The sequence below is a fragment of the Trachemys scripta genome, chromosome 7 (genome assembly GCF_013100865.1).
Source record: "Trachemys scripta elegans isolate TJP31775 chromosome 7, CAS_Tse_1.0, whole genome shotgun sequence".
Taxonomy (NCBI): domain Eukaryota; kingdom Metazoa; phylum Chordata; order Testudines; family Emydidae; genus Trachemys; species Trachemys scripta.
In genome coordinates, this window is record NC_048304.1 from 24319745 (window position 1) to 24336350 (window position 16606).

A 16606-nucleotide genomic window follows, 5' to 3' on the forward strand; every position below is an offset into this window, starting at 1 on the left:
AGGTGCACGACTAGTCACAGGCCTTAATAAAAGGGCTTTAAATCTGTACTGAAGTTAGGCTTGTATAATCCCAAACAGCTTTTAGATTAAAACGTTTACTATGCAGAAATGCAATTAAGGACCAAGATGCAGATCAAGTCACACAGCTGCAGACAGACTTAGAACAAGACTCTCAGAATCTACATGATTATACTTAAAGGAGTGGCTAACAAATTAGCCAGAATGTGTTCGGTCCGTTTCAAAGAAGAGACATGACTATTGATAGGAGTTCCAGATAGTTAATGTGGGTTTTTACCTGTGCATATATCTTCAAAGGTGCATTCCCAGCTTCCTTGGTCTCAACTGTAAAATCAGCAGGGTTGTTTACAATGCAGCCAGTTCTCTCCAATCCTGGACCATAAGCCTTTACCTAACACACAAAAAGTGCACAAGTTTTACACTGATTCTACAGCAAAAGAAAGCAGAGCTCATGGCTAAGAGCTAGTATTTCTAAAAGGGGACGCGAAACCCTAGCACAGGCCTTTGTTTGTGGATTGAGGCTATTGTGTGTTAAAGACAAATTCACCAAGGCCAAGTCTAAAGAGGCTTGAGTTTAGAATTTTGGCCGCTGAGAAGTACCCTGCCATGTTAACTGAAAGGATACAAGAATGTGACTATAGTAACAGCTCTTGTGCTCAATCTAGTAGGGGCCAAGCAATAGCCTCATTTAGAGCATTTAAGAAAAGACCCATCATTGTGGTCACCAACCAATCCATGGCCACAGATTGTAGAACATAGTGAAATTGAAAGATACAAATTAGTAAGAGTGCTACAAGTAGCTTTTAAAACTTAACAGCCATATCAAAGGCTATTGATAGCTTAATTCTTCTGTATCTTGCCTTATCTGGGTTGAAGTCTCCAGAAGCTGGTCGGATGAAAGCCATGTATGGACTGTCTTTTATGTCTTCATCATCACACATAATGTGAACAGCATATTCACCAGGTTCTTTGGGCCAATACTTCACATCACACGAGCCATCATTCTGATCATCACATTCTATTTTTGCTTGAGATGGGCCTTCAATGGCAAAGCCTAAAAGGAAACAAACATCTCATCTCCCAGAGAAGTGGGCTTTAAAGGCTTGCTCAAGCCTGCCTTCCCATTGCCAGACATTTTCCTTGTTCACTGCTCTATCATACCTTTCCTAGATACGGCGTAGGTGCTATCTTTTTTAGATTAAGGCCAACCCACTAACCCCCAGAGGTACTCAATAGTGTTTCCCTCTCAGATGCAATATATGGCTCTTTCCCAATGTATCCCACATTCTAGAAAACTAGAAAATCATTTCCTGTGCAAGTGTAGTCAGATTTATGTAAGCTTAATGTTTAGTTAGTGACTGGGTGAGTGTCATGGGATCACCATAATTGTCAGAAAGACTATTGCCATCAAGCAGTTCAACATTAAAGCTCCTGAAAATCCTAGCCAGGACATTACTGACTTACCAAGAGAGCCAACTTCTGTGCCAATGGATTCTACAACGAAGTCAGCAGATTTACCAGCAATCCCTTCATGAAGTCCTGGTCCCCAAGCTCTCACTTTCTGAGGACCTGCTTCAGGTCCTACTTGAACTTCAAAGGGGCTATTGAATGGGGAAAGAGGTCAAAATTCAGGATTAGGAGTGGCAGAAATAGCACCCACTCATTTCTGTCACTATTAATGACACTACATTATACAATGTGTGGCAAAGAGCCCAGCCCACCAGCCTATGGAGCCATCTTTCAGATTGGCTCCAGATGACAAATCAGTGTTCTAGATGCGTCATGCCACTGAAACAAAGGAGTCAAATGACTAGACTTAGTGTCTGCTGGAGTCCTCCACACTGACGTTCCATGGACCCTACTAAAAGCTCAATGAGAGTCTCCCCCATGGCCTATACAGTTTAATACAAGTTGTGGATCACAAGAGCCAGACTGGAGAACCTGGAAAGAGACCTATGCAAGCCTCCTTTTACCAACCTTCCAAGGCAAGCTATGCTGGCCCTGGAGCAGAAATGAAGATACAGGTTATTGCAACTAAAACAATTCTTGCCAGAGCTGCTTAGAACGCAAGTTTGGACCAGTGGATTTCTGTTAGCATTGGTTCCTACCCACATGATCTACTGAATGACAACTCACCTCTTGGGGATATTGTGTCCGCCCCATGAAATAGTGACAATGTATTTTCCTGGGCTAACTGGGTAGTATTCAAATGCGTATACGCCATCCACAGTGTCCTTTTGTTTCACAAGCTCATCCAAGCCCTCTGTTGGAAGATCAGGTCAGCATTACTCAACAGGTTCCAGCCAACATCTTAAGTTATTCAGGCAAGTTCACTTTTTCTAGTATTTACTTAGCTTCTTGAGAATAAAGTTTTCCACCAGAAAGTGGTTAGGAAACAGATTGTTCTAGTTGCCCTCTAAGGCAGAGATGGCATAAATGAGGTCTGTTGACTTCAAACATTCTCTAACAGGTTCACTTATGTTTTGTCCTAAGGTTCTTTGTTTTAAGAGGACATGGATCTCTGCTGACTAACATTTGTCAGACCTTGACTACAAATATTTAAGGAATGCCTACTTTTAGTTTTCTGCAAGATAAAGGTCTTTCAAGAAAGGCTTAATATACTGATAAGTCTGTTGCTTTTCTCTCCATACCATATTAAGCCACAGTGAGCTGGAATACCACTATCTCCCTAAACATTAAGGATACTCTGAGGGTTTACTTCAAACTAGGAACAGTTAAAGAACAAGAGAGCTGGCATCCCTGGTCAGCCCTGCCAAATTAGGGCAGGAGAAGACAAGCCAGTTGCTCCCAAGCACTTGTGTGGTTGAATAGGCTAGTTGCTTATCCAAGTCTTCACAATCTGAAGTTAAAGGAAAGAGGAGTTTAGAAGTGGGTGATAGGAGAAACAAATGAGTTTCAGGATGAAGACTCCTTCATTCACAGTTATGTAATCTAAACCACACCCAGGAACTTAAACTCTAGGATGCTCTACCAGTGCTTACTTCCTTTGAGTAGGATCACAGCATTTCTAATTTCATAGCTGTAGAGATTAGACATGAAAGCTTGCCCAATTTTGAATTTAACTGATTAAATTGGAAAGACTCCAACCTCTAGCGTTAAGTGTTCAACTGATACGTTACACACACACACACACACACACACACAGTTAATCACACAGAAACTTGTTTTGGTATCTAGCCCAGTGGTTTCACAGACAATGGACATTCATGGTGGACACTGGGCATTGAACCCCTGGAGTCTTGCTGCTGGAGGCTCAATAACCAAGGCTACAATTAAAGTATTCTTGTCTAACATTCTTCAGTAGCTATGATGATCCTGTGTATTACTTAAGGCAAATAGTGTAGTGTCTGGCTATAAAACAGATGTGGATTGGAGTTAATGAAGTTTTCCAGCCCACGAAAGTAGAAGTAGGACAGGCTATAAAAAAGTGACACCAAGTCATGATATGAAGCCACTGAAGAGTGGTTGGCTTCAGTGCTACATCTGTGAATATATGTTTGTTTTACGTATGGAAAAGTGAAGAGCCATCTTAATTTTTCCTCTCCCTGTCACAATACTGAAGTCCCATACTGTGACTATCACTCAAAGCTACAATTCCTTGATTGGTCCACATCCGAGGCCTCTTTTCCCACAATACAGTACAGCAGACAACTTCAAAGAATTAACACTTACTTGGTCCTTTTATGGACACATTGATATCCCCACTCCCAGCTGCTTTAGTGTCAACCTTGAAGTCTGCAGTTTCTCTGATCCGGACTCCTTTCGGTTGCAGGCCTCTACCACTGGCACGACAAGCACTTGGACTGCATGCTACAAATGAATTTTAGACATCAGTACAGCCTTTGATTCTCAAGTAGATGTAACCTAGCCAAGACTGCTTACAGCTATCTTTTACTTCGAATGTTGACTCAGGGGAAAATATTTTAGCTTTTGAATGTGAAAAATCTGAATGACACTAGTCTCAAAGGGATCTGTATGGAAACTAGCCATTCTACATATGGCCTTTAGGCTTTTAGACTGTAGCATTAAGTTATTTCCCAATGTTCTGAGTCATACTTTTACCTCAGCTGTTCTTAGAGACTAAGGGCTTGTCTACACTACTGCATAGGGTCGATCCAAGATCACGCAACTTCAGCTACGCAATTTACGTAGCTGAAGTTGACGTACTTAGATCTACTTACCGCGGTGTCTTCACTGTGGTAAATTGACAGCTGATGCTCTCTCGTCGACTCCAGTACTCCAGAATGAGAAGCACAAGTGGAGTTGACTGGAGAGCGCCCAGCAGTCGATAGACACGATATCGACCCCCTGCTGGATTGATCGCTGCCTGCTGATCTGGCAGGTAGTGTAGACAAGCCCTAACACTAAAATGCTTTTGACATTTAAACACTGAAGACCAATTGCTATGTAGAACTTTAATACCAAACATTAGGAGGATGAGAAGACTAAATAATAATCCCACCATTCCTAGCAAGCTTTGCTTTTCTAAATGCCATTCTTACATTTGAGCCAAACTGCATGCAATGTATAAAGTTTCACTGTAGGAATGCGCCTTAGTGATCTACTGGGCTAGGCCTTCAGGAGTAGAGCAGAGGTGGTAATATCTAAAGCCATCAGAACTGGCTTCACCAGACAACCAGTCCCTTGGAAGCCATGAAATGGAAACTCTTGCTTTGCTGCAGGTTCATATGAATAATGCAGGATATAGTCAGCATTGACACATGCAGAGACTGAACAATGCCACTCTGTGCACTTTTAGTCAGATCAGAGTAATAGGCTACAGAAGCAGAGTGGGTGGCAGATTCTTAAACTGGAGAGTTTGCTAAGTGTAGCTGTCCACAGCAAAGCGTTTTCCCAGCCATGGGCAAGTGTAAGTAGAAACTATTTCTACAAAATCAGCTACTGGGCAATTATGAATAACTGGCCTTACACAAATGTAATTCCAGCTATCAGGTAGTCTTCAGTCCAGTAATATTCTAGAGACCTAGTAGATCACTCATGATTATAGGTTCCCAGTTCGGTCCCAGCATGCATTTTTATATTCTGCATGTGCAGTGTTTATAGTAAAAGTGTAGTGTACAGCATCTGTGGAAAGTCTGACAAGCAGTTCATTCTGCTTTTCATATACCAATAGCTTGCAGATAGTTGTTTCAATCATCTAGTAATTCCAACTCCTAATCCAGGCTGTATAAACAAGATCAAAGCTTTAATCACATGCTACCTGCTAGCTCTGGAGAGCACGCAGCAGCAAACCCAGGTTCAAGCAGGAAAAATCCACATGCCCTTATGCAATTCAGTTAGACAGTTAATTTGTGGTTAAGTAGTTTCACCAACTTGATTTATTGCAAGACAAATCTCGTTGCCCTAATTGATAAGTGTTTTGTATTCTGCTTGCACCTTTTGTTCTGCCAAAGAAGCAAGGGGAAAGCTGTTAATAAACAAGCTGCAAGCTAGAAGTTGAAAGACAGCAAGCCATGAAGAAAGTGTCACCCTGCACCTCTTACCGACATAGCTTGCTCAACTAGGAAGCCATTAGCAGTGAAGTCCAAAATTCCACAAGTGGAGGGTAGCTCAGGAGAAGTGAGCAGAGGTTGAGAGCGTAGAGGCAGGTGAGGATGGAACAGAAAGTCAAGCTTCAGTTAAGGAGGAAAAACTGAGAAAGTAAATATAGTAGACTGAGTCAGAGCTAGAGAAAAAAAGTTAGACACTGAAATGGAATTTAAGACAGCCTCTTCAAAAGAAAGGCCAGGCTCAAGTTAAAGCCCACTGATAAGAGACTAGCACCTAGAGCCATATTACTAATATTGAATTAAGCAGATATGCAAGATCACATATTAAAGCAAATGAATTGTTTAAAAGCAAAAGACTATCGTACGCAAGGTAAGGAGAGAGAGAGAGAGAGAGAGATTGAGATTTTATATATCCTGTAATCAAATCCACCGATACAGATGAAAGCAGTCCATGTTTACAGAAATATGATGGCTGCACCAAAGTCCTAATACATACCTTCTCCAACAGGAACAATGCAAGGACTTTTTGGAATAGTCTCTCCAGCAAATGTCACTTTGACAGTATGAGGCCCAGCTTGAGTAGGTTTGTAGGTGCAACGGTAGACTTGGCTCCCTTTGTCTTCTATCATAAGCTCCACTATATTCTTTCCTTGAGGATCCTCCACTTCCACATTAACGTCACCCACACCAGCACCTACCCACATGAAAACAAGTTTAGCTCAGCCTTTGAACTTAGACATTCCAAGTGTCCACTTCCCTGGAAGCAAGACCCTTCCAAGTCGGACTCTGCTAAGATCCAAGATTAAGGCATGGTTTTGGATTGGCAGCCTGTGTGAGAAAGGATCAGCCCATGAGGAAGCCAGCTTTGGAATATTTTGTTATGGCCCAGCCACACTACTGTAAGGATGTAAGTGACACACTAAGGTGGTCTGGTATACTGATAGCAGCCTCTACTCAAACAGTTAGACCCATTTGACTTAGGTGCCTTCTGAACAGAAGTAGTATGAGTAGCAGAATAATTAAATCCTACCAGTGTTTACTTTTACCTTCTTGCCTCCCCTCCCGGTTTACAGTCTTATGGCAAAAAACTAGCAAACAGGATCTGGCCCTAAGTGAAGGCTGGCAGCTCCCTAAGGTGATGGAGCAGCAGTTGCAGGGAATCAGTCACTGCCTCCAGAATGGTTTAACGAGGATTATTCATTACTCTTGGCATTACATAGGCAGCTCTTTAGACAAACTATATTTGGCTTTTCTGCCCCACATAACCCTTTCACAATTCAGTCTGTTTGCATGCAATAGGCTGTGGAGCAGGGCGGCCACCCAACCACTTTTTGGCTACACCAAGCTTGTGTTGGCTACAACCCCATGTGCTAGGTTGCAATGCCATCAACTTGTGACAGAGGAACAACTGGGTCAAATCTGAGAGAGGGTCATGGTGTCCTGACTTGCAGGGTTGCTACAACATTCAAGTTTGGCCCAGCTGCCCCCTGATCATGCAGGGGAAGGTGGGCCAAATTCAAGTGAGGTGTTCCAACCTGGTACACAAGCTGAAATGCCACTCGAATTTTCAGGGGGTTGGTAGAGAACAAACCTGTGCTCCGCACCTGCTCCCCCCTGCCACACACACTTTAAATAGCACTCCACAGCCCCCGGCAGAAGATAATCCAATTATCTCAAACTTTCGAGAAGGGCAAGTTGCCAATGCAAAGTAAGGAGTTCCCGGACATTAACCAGGACTTAAGTGATTCCAAAAGGGTAAATTGGAATAACTCAGAGGAAAATTAATCTAAACTAGTTCTAAAGAATAGAATAAAATTAGAGCTTTTAAGCCAACATCCTACTCTAGACAAGGGTGTCTAAGTTTGTTCCTTTTCCTTCACCACCACTGAAGACACCTGTTATTCAACCATCTTGTATTGCTGAACAAGCAACCGAGGTGCTTTTTCAACATCCATGACTTACTTGAGACATGTCTCTACATGAAACAGATTACTACCTCTCCCAATTAAACGTTTTGCCAGAGTAGCGTGGCACTTCCCCTAGATCAGACAGCTGCAGCCAAGATTTTTAGGAGCCTCGGGCAGAAAGCAGTTTAATATATTAAACACTAGGTTAAAGTGTTTAAATACTTGAAGTAATTGCCCCATTTTGTTCTACAGTGAAGTTCTGCATCACCATTTGCAATACCTTAAACACACACATTCCTGTGGAATATAGTATTATGGCCACAAAATGCTGTGAAGTAAATGGTCTATGAAGAAATGGTAACTTACAAGCTCACTAGTCATTTTATTAGACCGTTCATTACTTAAGACTGAACTTAAATAGTAACTGGATGGATTCTTTTGCTGAAGTTAGATACCGAATATGGTAAACATTTGGAGTGTTTATATTTACCGTTAATCTTCAGTTGTTCTAGGAGGCAGATATAGCATAGCCCCATTTTAGCAAGTAGTGGAGGGAAGACTGGTTAGTACTGCCTGAAAACAAGTCAAGCTGCAAGAGCTACTGTAGGATATATAATTGTGTAACTGCTATACTAGAGATCTGTAGCACCCATTTAAGCATGCTTACCTGCTGTGTAAATTTCAAAATAGGTAGGTTTATTGGCAATGTTTCCGGTTGCCTCCAAGCCTGGTCCTTTTGCTGTTACTTTGCTAGCATCGCCCTGGGCTTTGTCAACATTTACATCAAATGGACTCTTGGAAATATGCTGTCCAGCAAATAAAACTGTAACCTTAAAAAAAACCCACACAGACATTAGCACTGTGGTAGTAGAATTAGAATTAAGAGGCCACCTTGCAATTATGTTAGGGGCCTGGCAGAAATTACTACTTGAATCACAAGATCAAGTGCTTGAACTCTTAAGGGTTAAGAGGTCCTGTGAGAAAACTTTAATGTTAACTCCCTCACTTTCTGTGCCAACTGGAGGTACCCTAGCTGCTTACTGCACTCCTAGAAAGACATGGGAAATACTGGCCCTCAGTTAGGTTTAAGTCTTAATGTCCCCATAAGATAGCAGTATTCCACTGCTGGAGGCTCAACTGCTACTTGCAATGATCATGTTTATTATGCGAGTGCACAAGGACAGGATGGGGCTCCATTGTATTTGGCTCTGTACAGACAGTTTTAGACAGTTCTGTCCTGAGAGTTTACAATCTCAAAAGATAAGACTGACGGTGAGGGGGAGAGGGAGGGGGAAAGGGAGGGAAGGGTATAAAGAGTGAACTAGGTCATTATTTCCAAGATTTGGAGGGAAGGAGGTTTGGTCAGCTAAACTGAAAGCATGCCCATTGTGAAGTTTTGTGCTCCATCATTTAGACTCATTAGGCCAGAATGTGGCACCCTTTGGAGAAGCCATTTGGCAGTGAGCATGCACCACCATTTTCCTAGTTTCTGCTTATTTCTTGCACTACAGAAATGCATCTTGGTCTTCCCTGGACCAGAATTAATGGACTCAAGCTAGCAATCCATTTGTCCATCAAGGACAATAGCTAGTTATGAGGATTAAGTACACATCTTGGACCACTGAGCTGAATACAGGTCTAAAGACAAAATCCAAGGGCCACTTCATCTAGTGTGCCTGGAAAATACACCTAAAGTGCCATGTCTGCCCGATGAATCTAAGCTACACAAAGTTCATGACTTCTTCTGCCATGGATACTCCTAGTTAGAATGAAGTGTTATAGGAGACTAGTGATCCCCTGCTATCTGTGTTGATAGCAACATGACTCAAGGCAACTAAGGTACAGATGTTTGCTTCTCACCGCCCCTCCTACATGCTTCCCTCCCAGTATATCCAGAGAAAAATGATCGTTTGAAGACTGAACTTTTATCATTGGCTTTGGAACTAGCCCTAGTTGGTTACCAGTCAGAATGGTGACTAGAAAAAGATTTGACATAGGGCAGGGTTACAGGGTCTGGAACAAAGTTTAGAACTATCTGAGAGATTTTCCAGGTCTAGATCCTTCTGAAGAACTTGCAGGCACCTGTGTAATCCAGGCACTCCAGATAGTAAATAGGATGAGGACTTGCTGAAGATCAAAAGGAGAGCCAGCTGAGGGTGCAGACTGCAGAGCTGGAGCAACTAAAGATAAATACAGAGACCTTCTGCAGGGTCAGCTTTCATACCTTGCCTGGTAGAACCATTAAGCTAGTAATCTACAATATAGGAGGCTAAAGTGTACACAGCTGTACAGCTAGGGGAGTTTTGAAAGGAAGTTTTCCAAGCTTGGGGCAGGTGTGAAGAAGACCAGAGTGATCCAAAGGTTTGGCTTCATCAATGTTTCCCCACCGGGTCTAACTGGGACAGGACAAATGACTGGCCTAACAACTCTACTGCATTTACTTGCCCCCCCCCCCAAAAAAAAAGTTATCTGCATAAATAAAGATTCCAGGAGCCCAGGACCAGCATTTTAGAACTACAACCCTAGAAGGCTGCTAGTTTTTTCTAATGCTTGAGCTTGGGAAGTAGAGGATACTGGAGAATGCTATGTATTGTAATGAAGCCCTTTCAACCAGGTGGCTTAGAGTGGAACAAAACTTGAGATAACTGCAGCACTGAGGAGGCAGGAGGAGCTGAATGGAGCCCACCCCTCCAATTCATTCTTGTCAGCCTCTTCCTGGGAGTGGTCAATGGTCCCACTGTAGTTACCATCCTGGTGGGCCCCAAGTCAGGGTGAGTCACAGGCCCTACTCCTGGTACTAAAAGCTCATGGAGACCAAAAGGCTCTGCTCATGCTCTGGAGAAGTCTTTGCTGACAACAGTGTGGAGAAAACAGCCGAGGATGAGCTCAGTGGCATAGAGTGAGTACTTTCCCCATCAGAGATCACGGACTATCCTTTTGATCATCAGCAGCAGGTCCTGTTATCCTTGCACACCACATTAAATAGGAGTACTGACCACAAGACCATATTCTCACACAAGTTGGAGAAAAAGGTGGGTGGGTTCATCTCTTAGGGGAAGGGAGAGAAGAGTCCATTAGCCCCAGACTGTGGAGACTTTAACAGAAAATGGAAACAGATTATTTACACCAGGGTTTCTGGTAGATGTCACCAGTAATCAAAGTTTAAGATGCCCATTTACAGTGCAATATTAACTTAAGCATATTGAGCATCCTGAACACCCAAAATCTTCTCACTCGCTCACCTTGTGAGGTCCAGTAACTTTTGGCACATACTGTACAGAGTAGGTTTTGTTCTTCTCATTGTCAGGTGTCACTTTTGCCTAGAAAGGAAGAAAAAGCATTTGTCCCAGAAACACTGAGTCTACACTTGACTATCTACTAAATTAGAATTTTCACACATGACATTAAATCTTTAGTTGGTAGAATTTGATGCTGAAGCTAGTCAAATAGAAAAATGCCATGGGTCCTAAAGAGATAATCAATGTTAGATACAGTTGCCATGGCAGCAAGTACACTTGCTAGCTAGCTGTTCCCCAATATTTGTGCAAAAGCCACTGACATTTCTAGAAATACATGAACCAAGTTAAAATAAACCTGGTGACCTATTCTGTTCCTTTGCTACCAACTAAACTGGAGGCTGACCAACATTGTTAACTATATCAACTGCAGTGTATAATTGTACTTGTCTGGAATGTCTTAATTTAAATGCTCGCTTGATTAAACTAACCAACCTTTATCACATTATAGGAGTTTCCACTAACTGAACCAGCATTTGTTGTACTCACAAGATTGTTCTAATGTATCAAGTACTAAGTAATTAGCAGCAGATATTCTACAACTTTAGCCATTGCTCTTGCAGAATGAGCAGGGCAATCATGATTTAGTTCCATTTGGTAACTGAATGTACTGTCATTTGATTTTTTTCAATGATGGTCAAGTACAGTTCACTGAAAGAATTTACTTCTAGTGATTCAACATTTGAACTGTGATTGTTCCCCAGTTGGAAGAGTGATTTATAATTAGGAGAAGGGCTTGAAGACAGTAGGACTTTGAGTCTGGTAGGTACAATGATCAGGAGACCATTTTAAGATGTTTTCTTCACTACTAAGATATTGCTTAGGGAAAACAGGCTATGGAAAGATTTCAGAGTTGCTTCCAGTCACATTGCACATAGTAATTGTGCCACTGGATCCTAGCTAAGGAACACATTTTGCTAGCTGGCTTGTTCATGATTTGTGTGAGAGCCCAGCAAAGCTTTCCAGGAACACTATCTCCCTGGTAATGTCAGGGTCTTGAATAGCACTTCAGTCCAGCATGTGAATATAGTTTTCAATATTCATGCTAAAAAGCAAAACTGCTTAATAGACAGAGGAACTGAAGGACAACTTGACAAATATAAAACATGCTCGTGTCCCACCTGATCAGTTGTAATGGAAGGATAATGTTTTCTATTACTTTTAAGAACCATGTACACTAATTCTTAGCAAACTGTAGTCAGTTGTCATTTTGACTTAACTTATTCATATATTCTATTTAAGATCAGAGAAACACCTTAAGTATTGTGCATTAAATACAGTTTACTACACTGAGATACAGTAGGCAGTAATCATTTAAACTAGAGATTTTCCCTACCAATTTTCATGCTAAACATGTTTAGCATACAGACCTCTTCTCTGTTCCCCGCTGGATCTTCTATGAAGACCATTACATCTCCCTGCCCAGCACTGATAGTATCTACTGTAAAGATGGCAGGTTGCTTCACCATGTTTCCATGAGGCTCAACTCCTGTTAAGGGGGATAGAACACAAAAGGGCACATTTAGTTGGTTGTTTCAAAACTAAATAAGAGATTGTTTATGACAATCACACAAGCCACCTAATACAAGTTCTGATACAGCCCAAGTAGTGAGACATTAAGTTCCCCAACAGTTTTCCAGGCCTGCTTGTTTACCAAAAGACCAGTGGCATTAGACAACTGGCGTCACAGCTCAGGGTAGCTACACCGGTCTTTCCCCTTATTGCTCCAGCAAGGGTACTCACTGAGGCCTCCAGCTCCTCAGCTGTTGCCTCTTGGATGAAGACCTGCATCTCTCCCCTTCTGACCAGGGTATTCCCCGACTGCATAGTTCCCAGCCGTTACACCAGCACAGACAGGGTGCCCAAGGGACCTACTTGCAGTCTCTGAAGAGACTACTAATAGTGATTGTCCGGTAATTGCCACAGGTCTAGACAAGCCCATCTTATTCTTAGAAGGTACAAAGCATTAGAGAAACATTTAACAATGAAAATCTACATCTCATGCATGTCAATAAGCTTATCAAGAAACCCAATCCTAATATGGATTCTAGCAGAGAAAGTCCATTCACACACACCCCCCCCAACCCAAGAGGGATTCCTTGAGGTTACCTGTTAATCACAATTTCAGCTCAGAACAAGCACACTACCTTATGGGACCTCAGTAGGCCAAATCCTTCTGCTGCTATTGTAAGGATTTGGGCCCTACATGTACCAAGGGTCCCATCCATTTGCTGGATGAGGAAGAAGGCCCAGAGTCAGTTTAAAAAAAAAAAAAAAAAAAAAAAAAAACACCACACACACACAAACACTCAGGGTTTTTAATAGAGAAGTCTTCCCTTGGTCTCTGGAAAAATCCAATTTGAACTAGTCTATGAATCTCTCTCCTAAGGGGTGGCTTCAAAGGTTGATGACATAAGTCCATTAGCATCCCCTCCCTACTAGAAAAGGCACATACAATGTACCCAACTGGTATTGAATTTGGGTTACTAATGTTGAACTTTATTGAATTAAGCTTACCTTAATTCCGTAAGTTCTGTTCAGGATATTAGTGTCACAACCTGCACTTCCTACAATACAAGCACCTTTAGGAGTTTTAATGATTAACACAAGGTCACAGTAGGCTTATCCCAGAATGAAGTCTGAATGCCACTTGGCTTTAAGTCTCATAATGGGCTGCCATATTCTCCAAGATGGAGTTAAGACTGTTCAGAAGAGCCACCAAAAGTTAGAAGCCATGTCCCAGCTTTCATAGGGTAGCAAGGATTGTTTCATTCTAGTTACAAGAATGATGCTGTTGGTGTCACTCACTGACTGTTCAAAGTATTACAGAGAAGCCACAAGCAATATTTAACATTTTAGCAGTTGGAGGAGTGGCAGAGAAGTTCTGAACAGAATTTGATAAGCTGTTTGTAAACAGCTTAACCTAGTCAGTATTCGTTATTGTGGCCAAAAGTTTAGTTTGTAGTTTTAATAGGAATTCTACTTTCACTACATGTAACTGACACTGTTGTGGTTTATGTGCTTGTGAACATCCACATCCCTCCGTAATTTCTCCCATGCAAGTCATTCAAAACATCTTGCCAAAACTAAGCTTACACAGCTAATATACACTAGCAATGGATTAAGCCGGGGTGGCCAACCTGAGCCTGAGAAGGAGCTAGAATTCACCAGCCTACATTGCCAAGGAGCCACAGTAATACAGCAGTCCCTTCCCCCCATTCAGCTCCCCCCCACACCCAGCACCTCCCACCCACCCTGGCAGCCCTACCAATCAGCACCTCCCCTTCCCTCCCAATCAGCTGTTTTGTGGCATTGGGGAGGCTCTGTGGGGGGAGGAGGAGTGAGGGCATGGCAGGCTCAGGGGAGTGGGAGGGGAGAGGTGGAGTGGGGGCAGGACCTGTGACAGAGCCAGGGGTTGAGCAGTGAGCACCCCCCAGCACATTGGAAAGTTGATACCTGTAGCTCTGGCCCCAGAGTCAGTGCCTAGACAAGGAGTCGCATATTAACTTCTGAAGAGCCACATGTGGCCCCCAAAGCCACAGGTTGGCCACCTCTGGCTTAAGCTAAGGTCTGTGCCCTACAAGACTCCATGGACTTTTATTTAAAGTTAGGCTAAGTTTCCCCCCCCAATGAAAAGGCTCTGTACTCATCTTCGCACAAGACTTGTCACAGCATGCATTTACTGCAACTTAGTTACTTGATCTTTTTTACACTTAGCCTTGAGCTATTACACCTGTCATGCAGTTGACTGAGTGGGTGGAGGAGTTCCCAAAGTTGCTAGCTCTTTGCTAGTCCAAGCATATACATCATATCACGTCCAAGAAATTGCTTCTCATGAGACCGTGCCTCTAGTTTTAAGAAGTGTTTCTCTACAGCCATTTGTACAGTTAGTAGAAAATGCAGCGTCTGGTAGCTTTACCCAAAAAGTAGCTGTGAACAGTAGAATTTCCAAATCTATTTATCTCCAGAGAAATGCAACAGTAATACGAGGATATATTCCTGTTCACACATTAGGTGTTAAGAAATGCATCAGTCATCTAGACCAATGCAAGTTTTGCACATGAGCCATTAGTGTTCAGGCACTGCACAATGATTGAGGGGCACCTCAGAAGGTGGTTTCCCCTTCCCATGGGCAGGGAAAGCAAGGCAATGAGATAAAGCTACTTTCTTGAAGGCAGAGCTGAAGTCAGAACTTACCACTTCTCAATCCCGTTAGCCCTCCAGATCATGCTGCCCCTAAAGGGCCTTTTTTGCCCATGATAAAAGGTTACTATAAAAACACTCTTTAGGGAGTCAGTACAGTTCTATACAAAACTGTAACCACGTCCTCATGGCAATTGAGAACATAGTTGTCCTTGCAGTAAAGAAAGGTTTGTTAGCTTGGAATACAATATGGTAACATCTCATAGCATAGCATACATGGAAAGCTAGAACAGCTGTATATGTACATATTTGCCATGAATGGACATGCCAGCAAGAGATTTTCCTAGTATTCAACATTAGGTAGACAGTCAACCTCCTGTTGGACTGGTTTTCAAAGCCACATCTCCTAGGATGACGTTTAAGATTTGGACCAAAATGGTTACCAGCCAGTTACCCTCATCCAATAGAGCGCATCATCTTTGCCAGAAACCCTTATGGCTTGTCTCACCACTTAGCACTGTCCATGCTTGCACTGAACTAAAACAAGACAGTGCATGGGCTGCAATGGAAACCTTGCATTGTTGATTCCTGGTGAATAGTTTTGCCATTCTGGGGGGCAACTGTGAACCTAATATTACTGAGATTCCAAGTTATTCCTCTTCAATAAGTTTCACTAGGACTGTTCTAGTGTCATATGTATGGACTTCCCCCCTCCCCCCAAAAGGCAGCTAGTCTTCTAGGGCAGGAAGCTCTGCATACATTCATTAATCTTTTACTTACTTCTCGGCCACATTTCGGTTTCTGGGCTTTTTAAGAGTGCATGCTATAAGATAATATGCAAACCAGGTGGTGGACACTTATGTCTGAGTATTGTTTCAGACATTGGTCCTGTAAGTTTTGTTAAAAGGTTTCCTTGTCAGTCATCCCACTTTTTCCAGTGGTGAGTTGTTAAACAAGTGCAAGGTGTCAAACATGCTCAGGTTTTGTTGGGTTGTGGGGTTTTCTGGGGAGGGGAGGGATTTGCATTTTAGAAGTAGGAGTGCTTTTTGGGCTGTGTCCACATATTTCTCAGCCTAAGCACCACATGAGAAGTACATGAATCCAGCTTGGACTCCAGGCCAACTGTGGACAATACAATCAAGCAGCAACTTGTTTTTCGAAAAAAGTCAACCTAAGTCAAGTAAATACCCTGCATTGGCAAGTGTTATTCCTTACCTCTGCCATAGGCTCTTGCTTTCTTTGGATTCAGCTTGGGTTTCAGAGGAGCTCCTGGCTTAAGCTTGGCTTTGGGAAATTGTGACAGGTAAGTCATTACCGAGTGTTCATCCACACTAGGGTGAATAATTTCTTCAGGAGTAATCACCTGGAAGATATGCAGGTTACAGTGTTTGATACATTTAATCAACATTAGACTCCCAAGAGCAGTACAATTCAGGTACATGGGAATTCTATGCATTCCAATAGCTCCCCTTACATAGGAGTTTCCTAGAGTTAACTGGAAGGATTTACAAAACAAAATTCAGTTTGAAAGTATTTAATGCAGTATCATGGGTTGAGTTAGTAGCAAAGAAGTCTGCATTAGAGGAAGTTTGTAAAGCCATATAGTCTAAGATATAGTTTTAGGGAAAAAAAGATGGAGACCACCATTATCTGTTAGCGTCAATAACTAAAGAAATCAAAAGAAGTGCATTACTTTCAAACCAGAGACCAT

The 16606-nt window shown here is 42.4% G+C and overlaps 1 protein-coding gene across 5 annotated transcripts in view; it reads right to left on the reverse strand.

The window, feature by feature from the left end:
- FLNB (filamin B) overlaps positions 1-16606 on the reverse strand; it is a 138172-nt gene that overhangs the window by 52283 nt on the left and 69283 nt on the right. For all 5 annotated transcript variants that reach the window (XM_034777876.1, XM_034777875.1, XM_034777873.1 and 2 more), the window contains exons 5-14: positions 16111-16258; positions 12123-12241; positions 10699-10776; positions 8124-8286; positions 6046-6243; positions 3712-3849; positions 2155-2281; positions 1483-1619; positions 879-1072; positions 296-409 (exon numbers count right to left, since the gene is read on the reverse strand). In XM_034777876.1, the coding sequence (XP_034633767.1) occupies positions 296-409; positions 879-1072; positions 1483-1619; positions 2155-2281; positions 3712-3849; positions 6046-6243; positions 8124-8286; positions 10699-10776; positions 12123-12241; positions 16111-16258 (1416 nt within the window). The remainder of the gene's footprint in view (positions 1-295; positions 410-878; positions 1073-1482; positions 1620-2154; positions 2282-3711; positions 3850-6045; positions 6244-8123; positions 8287-10698; positions 10777-12122; positions 12242-16110; positions 16259-16606) is intronic.